This window comes from Balaenoptera musculus, chromosome 13 (genome assembly GCF_009873245.2).
Source record: "Balaenoptera musculus isolate JJ_BM4_2016_0621 chromosome 13, mBalMus1.pri.v3, whole genome shotgun sequence".
Taxonomy (NCBI): Eukaryota; Metazoa; Chordata; class Mammalia; order Artiodactyla; family Balaenopteridae; genus Balaenoptera; species Balaenoptera musculus.
Window position 1 is genome coordinate 59,629,412 of NC_045797.1, and position 10,491 is coordinate 59,639,902.

A 10,491-nucleotide genomic window follows, 5' to 3' on the forward strand; every position below is an offset into this window, starting at 1 on the left:
TGTTGTTGACTGAAAGGAGATCCCTAGGCCTTAGACACTGGCTTTGGTTGAGGAACTGAGATAACTTAAAAGCCTGGTGTGGATTTTCACTAGAGTGAGGGCTCCACCATGAGCTGGATCAGGGGTACCCACAGGCCGCTTTGGATTTACCCTGCGTTTTCATCAGGTACCAGATGGACCCTCCAACAGAAGTCTACACCGCAAAGCCTGGGAGAACCTGAGGCCCGGCGTTACCATAGCCAGTCATTTTGGCTTCGGCTTGTCATAATTGATAAGGTCTATCTTTCTGACAGCATTTGCCCAACTGGTTCCTCTGTCTTTTGAAGGCATGTCCTGCAAGAGCTGAGCCCAAGGCATTACGGCTTGGAGGAGGGTTTGCTTGAACTATTTGCTGTGGCAGGAAGGTATGTATCTAGTTTACTAAAAACTATATGACATTACTCAGGAATTAAACAGGAGATCTTAGGAACAGCTTTGTTTGTACTTTTTAAGATAGAAATTTACTTGGTTTAAAAGCACCTCCATCCGTCTGATTCTGGCGGAGATACTGTGATAAAAGCTTTCAGGAATGTTGATAGCTCAAAATTGTCATTAGCCCATACACAGTTCTTGTCTACTAAAGTCTAGTAAGAGACTGATACATTGCGGCAGTCTTGAATGATTAGACAAAGGTCATACTAAAGCTGGATATTGTAAGGTTGCTACAAAATTCATTTCAAAGGATATATATGCCAGCACAGCCCTGGGAAACCAATGCTTATTTACTCAGTTGCTCAAAAACTAACTTCCTTACGGAACTGAGTACCCCATCATGAAGTGTAAAATCATTTCCAGAGAACCTCTCAAAAGCTACTGAATGGAGAATTTTACAAAAGTCATTTTCTTATCAGATAAGATATTTTAATGTTGGTTTCAACCTTTCAATAAGTCAGACTCTTAAGATGTCCCTTTATTTTTCTTTAACATTTAACCAGTTATTCCAAAGTCAGCTATGAAGCACAGGCCGTAGGCCTCCCTTATTCAAAACCAATTTACCTGCAGAAGGTTAGCATACTATTTCTTTAGGGTCCTCAGAATCCTCAATTCTGTAAAACAAAACAAAACAAAAACCCCCAAAAACTATTTAAAAAAAATCTGCCCAGCTGATTTTTTTTTTTTAAGGCGGGTAGGAAAGAAGGCATTTGTGCCTTTTATCTGAGGATTTCCTTCCGCGTAAACTTGTATGATCGATCTGGAGTGCGACTTCGTGGGTTCAAATTCTGGCTCCACTTCTCACCAGTTAGCAGGAGGGAGCGTGGGAGGGTAGAAAACCGCCCCACTTTGCCCATGCAAGCATTTCAATCATTTACTTGGAAAGAGAAATCATTTAAGATTATATCGTTTGATTGTAAATGTATTACTATAGTGCGTGTGATCTTGGGTAAGTCATATAATCTCTCTGAACCCGTTTCCTCAGCTGTAAACCGGGAAACAATAGAGATTCGCAGCGCCGGTAAAGCTCAAAAAGCACAGGGCTGTCACGTGGTAAACGCCCAACTTCTTTACTTACACTTGATAACCCCGGAGGATCGGAAGTACACTTCCTACTTGGGTAACTACTATACATCCCACCCTTTCTCCGGGCTCGTCCTTTCCCCAACCTTGGGGAAAAGACCATTTCTCTCCAGGGTCTTTAAAATACTTTGTACTAGCCGACTGAAAAGGGCGCCGCGGCCGGGGAAGCTACCGCGGCCCAAGCGCCTTGGGCTTCCCCTTTGACAAGAGAGTCCCTACTCCGAGAGCAACGCGAGCCCAGATCTGGCCTTCGGGTGGCGGCCCGGGCGGGCGCGGCTGTGCGTGCGCCGCGGAGGGTGGTGGCGGTCCGCGCCCCGCCCTCGGCCACCGCCCCCGCCGCTGCCTAGGCGTGTGAGGTGCCGTGAGAAGCGCCGAGGGATATGAGTGGAACCGACTTTCCAGAAGCGGCGCACGCAAGGCACAGCTCCGCACGCAAGGGGGAGGCGACAGCAGAAGAGATTTTTCAACCCAATAAAGTTCGCAGGCGCGCGGAGATTGGCCTCCTCTTCTACCACCACCCCCCTCGCCTCCTCCCTCCAGGAATCTTCAGAGCGCCCTCCCTCCCCTCCTCTCTCCAGTGTTCGTCCCAGCTTGGCTCCCGGGCCGGGCGCCAGGGCCTCCGACGCGGCCAGCGTTGCCCCGCGCTCTCCAGTGGGCGGCGCCACCTGGAGGAGTTTCTACGCGGGAAACCTCGGGGCCAGCTGCGGTGCGCCAGCTCTGGCTGGCCTTTGTGTGCCAAGGACACTCTGGGCCCCGGGGCGGGGGAGCGGCGTCCTTCAGGGATTCTCGATCTCGCCGCGCAAGGTGGAAGGAGAACTTTGCTCGCCAAAGGGCCTGACATGACCGGCCGATTTGCTTGCGAGAACGTTAAAATAAAAATAAAACAATTCGGGATGCAGTAAGGCAAACCGCTACCACAACCGAACTTTCTCTTCCAAAGTGACAGGTTTCCTTTCCCGGTTCTGGCGCCCAAGGATCTCGAGCGGTTTTCTCTCGGGGAAGGACGCTCAAGCCACCGAGAGGGAAGGGAGGTCGTACGCTCGGGGCGTGGAGGCGCTCCCACTGAGAGCGCAGGGAGGTACTCAGGTTGTGTCCCGGGGAAACTGTGCGGCCTCGATCGGGGGTGACTGCGAGGAAGAGTGGTTTTTGGGCAAACGAAAAGTTCACACCGCTGCTTCCAGGAAAACCGCCAGCTACTGCGCCAAGGCCGTCGGGGCGCTCCGGGGCCGCCTCGCGTGACCACCCGCGCTCGGCGACCCAAGCTGGAGTCCGACAGGCTTGGACTGTCCCGGCGCGCCCCGCCCCCGCAAGCCCCGCCCCCGTCAGGTCCCGCTGCCTCCTCCCCCACACAGACCTTAAAAAAGAGAAGCGGGATGGCGCGTTTTGACTCTCCCGAGTGACTGTGCAAACGGGCCACGCCTGTGCGACGCCAGCTGTCAGAGCCGTGCGGGGGGCGTGGGGGCTGGGAATTGACTCTATTCATCGACCCGCAGTCGCAATCCCCACGCACTGAGAAAACCCTGACTTTGCCGAGGCCCAGGTGCAGCGAGGCTCTGCAAAGAAGGCACCTTTCTCCGCCCCCATCCCAATCCAAGCGCCTCTGGCTCTGACGACGCCTAGAGACTCCAGAGTGGGCGCTAAAGTTCCCAGACCTGGCAACAGGTGTCCAGGGCGGGCCTCCGACTTCCTGGAGACACTTAGGTTGCGGTCTTGAATCCCACAAAGGCCCCAATCCGTCCTCGGAGCCGGCCGTCTGGCGCTGCTGGAAACCGCGCCGCCTTGCAGGTCAGTCTGTCGGCGGAGCCGCCTTCCTGCGGCCTCTTGTGATGGGTTCTCGCAGATCAGGGGTGACGGGGGGCGCAGGGGCCGGGGTGGTAAGCACTTAGAGGGAACTGAGCGCCACAGCCTTGATGCCCGCCGTGTTGCCCTTGAATTGCAGGAACCGTCACGCGGCTGGGGCGGGGTCGGGGGGAGTCTGGGTCACAGAGAGGTAGAAACACGACCCTTCCCTTCGCTTTTGGGGAATGGGTTTGGGATGGCAAGAGGCGTCTTCAGCGGCTTCTCCAGTGAGCTAGCCCTGACCTGACCTACGCACGACCGCCTCCCTACCCAACAGTGCACGGTAGCCCGAGGCCGGGGGTAGGAGCGTAGGGCGCCCGCTCCTTTCTCTGCCTACCTGAGTGTCACGCCTTCGCCCTTCTCTCCCCAGCATGGCCACCAGCCTCAGCCCGGACGAGCATCTGCCGCCTATCCCTCTGTCGGCCCAGCAGACCACGCTCCTGTTGCTGCTCTCGGTGCTGGCCGCGGTGCACGTGGGCCAGTGGCTGTTGAGGCAGCGGCGGCGGCAGCCGGGGTCCGCGCCCCCGGGTCCCTTCGCTTGGCCGCTGATCGGAAATGCGGCGTCGATGGGCCCGGCGCCTCACGTCTCGTTCGCACGCCTGGCGCGGCGCTACGGCGACGTCTTCCAGATCCGCCTGGGCAACTGCCGGGTGGTGGTGCTGAACGGCGAGCGCGCCATCCGCCAGGCCCTGGTGCAGCAGGGCGCCGCGTTCGCCGACCGGCCGCCCTTCGCCTCTTTCCGCGTGGTGTCTGGTGGCCGCAGCCTGGCTTTCGGCCAGTATTCGGAGAGCTGGAAGGCGCAGCGGCGCGCGGCGCACAGCACGATGCGAACCTTCTCCACGCGCCAGCCGCGCGGCCGCCGGGTGCTCGAGGGCCACGTGCTGGGCGAGGCGCGGGAGTTGGTGGAGCTGCTGGTGCGCGGCAGCGCGGGCGGCGCCTTTCTCGACCCGCGGCCGCTGACCGTGGTGGCCGTGGCCAACGTCATGAGCGCCGTCTGCTTCGGCTGCCGCTACAGCCACGACGACGCCGAGTTCCGAGAGCTGCTCAGCCACAACGAGGAGTTCGGGCGCACGGTGGGCGCGGGCAGCCTGGTGGACGTGCTGCCCTGGCTGCAGCGCTTCCCCAACCCCGTGCGCACTGCCTTCCGTGAATTTGAGACGCTCAATCGCAACTTCAGCAACTTCGTCCTAGACAAGTTCCTGAGGCACCGTGAAAGCCTTCGGCCCGGGGCCGCCCCCCGCGACATGATGGACGCCTTCATCCTCTCGGCGGCAAAGGAAGCTGCCCCGGGCTCTGGCGACGGCGGCGCGCGGCTGGACGAAGAGTACGTGCCGGCCACCGTCACAGACATCTTCGGCGCCAGCCAGGATACTCTTTCCACCGCGCTGCAGTGGCTGCTCGTCCTCTTCACCAGGTAAAGCCTCCAGGAGGCTTGGGATGGCCTTCCTCCCCTCCTCTGTAAAAGGCAGAGTGGAATTAGAATATGCTGAGGTCGCGCGACTAGCGCGCAGGGAGGGTTTGGGGTTTCGCTCAAGGTCCCAACCTCCCAAATCTGAGACCGCGTCCGGAAAGCGCGACTCAGGAAGGCACGGTGCTGGCCGAGATGGGCGCGCACGCACGCCCCACCCAGCGGCGCCCGGATGGCTCCGCATCCCTGATCTTGTCGCTGCCCGCTCCGAGTGGGGACAAATTTGTGTGAAACCCCTTGGAAAAGCAAGATTTTTTTTTAAGTGCCCGCTGATCATCCCCGATCTCCCGCGATGGCACAGGAGAAGCAAATTTGGAACGGTTCCGAAGGAAAGGGCAGCGCAGTAAAAAAAAAAAAATATGTTAAATAAACACAGCAGCCTAATCGGCTCGGCCAGTCTTCAGCGCGGATCGGAAGCCGCCCGGCCCTGGAGCCAAAAGCCAACCGCTCGTCAGGGCTTTGTACCCCGGCAAAGGTAGCGATTGGCGGTCGGGCCTCACGGACCGCTAATCCGAAATTTTAGGAAAGCGGCCAGAAACCAGCGGATTGTGCTAGGTTTCTAAAACCGCCGCGCTAGAAGTGTCAGTGTAAAGAATGGGAGAAGCAGTAACTTTACCGAACGCAGAGCGGCATCTAGAAAGGCAAACTGGGTATGCGGGAGGCACCTGCAGCCCTCTAGGATCCTTGGGCTCGGCTCGGTTACTTGGACCCCAGTCGCGGACCTCTGCTAAATTTGTACATGCACGAATTAAACAGGTCCCCGGTATCCCCAAGATTGAGCAAATAAAAAATAAATTTTACATAGAACATAGTTATATTAAAAGATTCGCTGTTGTTTATCTGAAATTCACGTCTAACTGGGCAGCCTGTATTTTATCTGGCAACCTTACCCCAGGGGCAAATGTCTCATTCAAGGCAACTCTTGATTGCCTTGAGAGACCAGAAATCCTGGTTGTGCAATTTCTTGGCGCACAGGTAGGCGATAGGAGAAGCTGAATTTGCTGGCCCCCTAGAAACGGGAAGGTTAAAAACAACTTCTTTTGTTGTTAGAATCCACTGCATTAGAATCCTATATTTCCTTATGGAATGTACAACTGCTTTTCACAAATCCTTTTTCTTTCTTTTTAATTTTTGTTATGTTTAAAATCACTCTTCAGTATTAATATCATGGAAACACATATGGGGGAGGGGCAGAAATCGAATAAAGAGAAGTCAATAATAACAGGTCAGGAAGAAGACAATTCCAGAATGGGATCAATAAGTCCTTTGCATCCCCAGAAAAACATGTTATCTTTTGAAACAGGCTTTCTTTTTTTCTTTTCTTGTTTTCACTAGAAACCGAATTGTAAATCGTTCTCCAGGTACTCCAATTGGGCAGCAAAAAGAAGTAAAACAATTTTGGGATCACTTTCAATTCGGTGTAGCTGATGAGTCCTTTTTTCTTCTTTTTAGTGAAAAAAATACGACAGGGGTTGACAAAGTACATTACCTGTTTTTGTATGTAAGTCTTATGGAAATACAGCTATGCCCATTCATTCATGTATGGTCTATGGCCACTTTCACACTACAGCACAAGGCAGAGTTGGATAATTGGGAGGCAGTGGGTTTGATCCACAAATCCTAAAATATATACTATCTGGCCCTTTATGAAAAAGTTTGCAGACCCCTGAAGTATGAAGCTAAAGAAGCAATTTTTAAAATCACCCATAATTTCACCACATGTGTGCTTAATTATTTTTTCAGATTCACAAGAATTATTTACAAATTTTTTGACTTCTGACATTTCTACTTACTGTAGTGGACATTTCCCTGTCTTTTAAACTTTATTTTAGTAATTTTTTATGGCTACATAACATTTTGCCATAGTAATGGGTTGTTATATACAATCATTTCTTGTGTTTTAATGTTGATTGCATTTTTAATATTTCAGCTATTGTAGTTATGTTTTTGTACCTGCTAAGTTATTTCCTGAAAATACATTTCTAGATCACTGGGTTTTAAAAGGGTGGGGAGGAGTTACCCTTATTGATCTTGCTTTGTTTTCCAAAAGGATTGTACTAGTTTTATCGGCAACAGTGAATAAGTATTACAATCTGTACGGTAATCTCATGAACATTGGGGATTTGCTTTTAAATTTAGAAGATGTGCAGCTTTATCTCTCAGGATACCAATTATCTTTGTATAAAATGAGAACAGTGTGTCTGCTGGAACTGTCTAGGGAGATGAGGAGAAAAGAAGAACTCACTTTGAGGGTTACATTTTAATTTTTGTGGCCCCCGGTGCTTTTGCCTTTGTAGACATCTTACTCAATAAAAATTTTTTAAGTTAAATTTTATGACTACATTGGTATAAAGCTTAATATATTAAAATTATATATTGAAACATTTTCATTGACCTAAAAGTTTATTTTCTTCTGATTTTAAAAGAAATGAATTTTCATGAGTCCCTCAAAAGTACTGTGGGTCCTAGGCACTGTCCCTGCTGTGCCCAATGGAGAAGTCGACCTTATCCATTGTTGTGCTTTTTCAGGCTGAGAAAACTTAGACCTTTTTTTGACTTATGATGGGAAAAAGAGCTTGAGCCATAGGAGACTTATTACAGGAAATATAACTGTTAAACTCCATCTTGTAATGCAGTGATAAATTAGGAAACCATTTTAGATTTTTTTTTTTTTTTTTTTGCTGGAAATCTTAATTCAGTTTCTGATTCAGATAGCCAGTTTAAAGAACAGTGGTATTAAAATAAATTGTAATGGGCTTTCTAGATGAAAGAAGAATTAGTGTTCCTGACTTATTTTCTCTCTCTGCATTAAAAACCAAACAGGTATCCGGAAGTGCAGGCACGGGTACAGGCAGAACTGGATCAAGTGGTGGGTAGGGACCGGCTGCCCTGCCTGGACGACCAACCCCACCTGCCCTACGTCATGGCCTTTCTTTATGAAGCCATGCGCTTCTCCAGCTTTGTGCCCGTCACCATTCCTCACGCCACCACGGCCAACGCTTCTGTCTTGGGCTACCACATCCCCAAGGACACGGTGGTTTTTGTTAACCAGTGGTCCGTGAATCATGACCCAGTGAAATGGTCTAACCCAGAAGACTTTGATCCAGCCCGATTCTTGGACAAGGATGGCTTCATCAACAAGGACCTAGCCAGCAGTGTGATGATTTTTTCAGTGGGCAAACGGCGGTGCATCGGGGAAGAGATTTCCAAGATGCAGCTGTTTCTCTTCATCTCCATCCTGGCTCATGAGTGCAATTTCAGGGCCAATCCAGACGAGCCTTCGAAAATGGATTTTAATTACGGCCTGACCATTAAACCCAAGTCATTTAAAATCAATGTCACTCTCAGAGAGTCCATGGAGCTCCTTGATAGTGCTGTCCAAAAGTTACAAGCTGAGGAAGACTGCCAGTGAGAAGCCAGAGGCAAGCAGAAATTTTATAAGTACACAAGTCTTGGGGGATGGAGAGTAAAATTAAGGTTTTGTTTTTTTTTCCTAGCTCCTCCATGCCACTTTCTCAATTAGCCTCTAAAGTGAGCATAAACCAACTGACCCGCAGATGATGTGCTTTGCACACATGTCCTCAGAGCAGTGGGCTGTGTAGGCGCTCCAGTAGATATTTTGAGTCAAAGAATTAAAGGACCCAAAGAATTTTTATACATATATTGAATGTTGGTAATAATAATTTCTTGAGGGAGCATTCTTTGGAGTTAAAACACACATGTGCATATATACAGAACTACCTAATAAAGAAGCATTTTAGTAACCATGCCTTGTCGGGTGGGATCCAAGATTGATGTTCTGTGTGCTGAAGTCTGCTCCATAGAAAACCGTATTAAGCAAAGTTTCAGGAAATATTGTTGAATATGCAAAGGCAAATTCAGTGTAAGACATGTGATTTGGGGTGATAAGGGAAAAAGTAAAGACCAGAAATTCCCTTCTCACCTTTTCAATAAAATAGCTTAGTTAGGCTCTAATATCTGTGGATGGATTTATCTTTTTGCCAACTGATGTGCTTCCTGTTACTTTTCTGGATGAGTCATAAAGTTATTTGCTTGGAAAGAAATTAATAGCAGTTGATTTAGTGGGTTTCAGTGATTTCATGAATTTTAAAGTGTAAATTGTTAAATTGTAAAAAATTCCAAGCTGAAGTCATACCGCTCTTGGTTGCTGAAGTACGGAATTTCAATCATGAGAAAAAAAAATTTACCAGCTTAGCTAAGCTTTAAGTTGTGTGATTGTAATGTACTGACTTCAGTAAATCTCATAGGTTAAAAAGTCACCAAGTAGTGTTCAATATGGGTACATATATTACATAATTATTCAGAAGCAATATGTATTAGTTATTTTATTATTAAACAGTTAGTATTAATTATTTTGGTCAAGAAAGGGTTGAAAAGTGTCTTTTATAACGTCATAGCAAATAGAAAAGTACAACTAATTTAACCAATTTTGGTTCAAATACATGGTATGACCTTGATTAAATCAACTGTTTTTGACATCATGGAAACCAAGTTGAAGCAAAGTCTCTTCTCTCATCCAAAATTTGAATGAAAAATCTCAAAATTAGATCTGCAAGATGTGTTCCTCATCACTTTACAACATGCTTATTAAAATTATATTCACAATACAGAATCTTTTTTTGAAATTGATCTAGTTAATATGTTTTAATTCCAAACTCTTGACATGCTTAAATTTTAATTTAATTTTATTTTTTTTTTATTTTTTATTTTTTATTCACACACACACACACTGTATTTTATTTTTACAAGACATAAATAGACTGACACCAAGCATTGTACATGGATGACCACAACAAAAGCAACAATGATTGCAATTACCAAACATGATTAATTTTATTTTAAAGCCATTCTGATTACTGAGTTCTAGGAAGTTAGTGGAAATCTGACCATTAGCCTGTGGAAGGCAGAGAGATCGAAGCTGTGTCTGCCTGGGGAATAATGAAAAAATGCAATGAATTATCTGGATGTTCTTTATTAAATAACAAGGGGGAAAATTCCCATTATAGTGGACCTAGTTTCTCTTTTAAATGATTTTTTTCAAAAAATAGCATTGGTGTTTGTGTTTTGGAAAGTCAGAATCAGTCTTGGGAAGTTGTTTGGAGGATTGCATTGCATTTCAGTGGAGCCAGTCAGATCAGTTGTGCTATTTAAGATGGCCAACCCAGCGAGCAGTCACTTTGGTAACTGTGAAAACATAAAGCTTGAACAAAATATATATGTTCAGTTTATGTAAATAACCTGAAAACGTTTTTAAAAAGTGATGGAAGATTGACAATGTACAAAGTGAAGTTTGGAGTTTTAAGTTTTTTGCTCACAGACGTCCAAAAGAAGTTGTGCAGTGTCCTAAAAGCTTACTGCTTGTTACATTTCATTAAGCTTTTAGGAAACTTTTTATCAAAATTATAAAGGGAGGAGTGTATGATGGTTGTGGGGTCTGGTAAGAGAAAGGAGTGGAAAAAAAAAGAAAAGGAAGAAAGATGGTTAGACATTCTCCTACTCCTTCAAAATTAATTAGTTTGAAGTATGAATATTTAGAAGAAAGATGTTCCATGTGCCAGTGTTGAATCCCAAATAGATTTTTAAAAATCTACAACATAGCAACTCTATTT

At 47.5% G+C, this 10,491-nt stretch overlaps 1 protein-coding gene across 1 annotated transcript; it reads left to right on the plus strand.

Moving 5' to 3' along the window:
* Positions 1-2,937: 2,937 nt before the first annotated feature.
* Positions 2,938-9,561, plus strand: LOC118906405 (cytochrome P450 1B1). Its single transcript, XM_036873921.1, has 3 exons — positions 2,938-3,339; positions 3,764-4,807; positions 7,685-9,561. The coding sequence occupies exons 2-3, from the start codon at positions 3,765-3,767 to the stop codon at positions 8,271-8,273; spliced, it is 1,632 nt and encodes a 543-aa protein (XP_036729816.1). The 5' UTR covers positions 2,938-3,339; position 3,764; the 3' UTR covers positions 8,274-9,561.
* Positions 9,562-10,491: the final 930 nt, after the last annotated feature.

Coding starts and splice junctions, on each gene's coding strand:
- LOC118906405 (XM_036873921.1), top strand. CDS start 3,765: ATGGCCACCAGCCTCAGCCCGGACGAGCATCTGCCGCCTATCCCTCTG. Junction 4,808..7,684: donor CTGCTCGTCCTCTTCACCAG/GTAAAGCCTCCA, acceptor AAAACCAAACAG/GTATCCGGAAGTGCAGGCAC.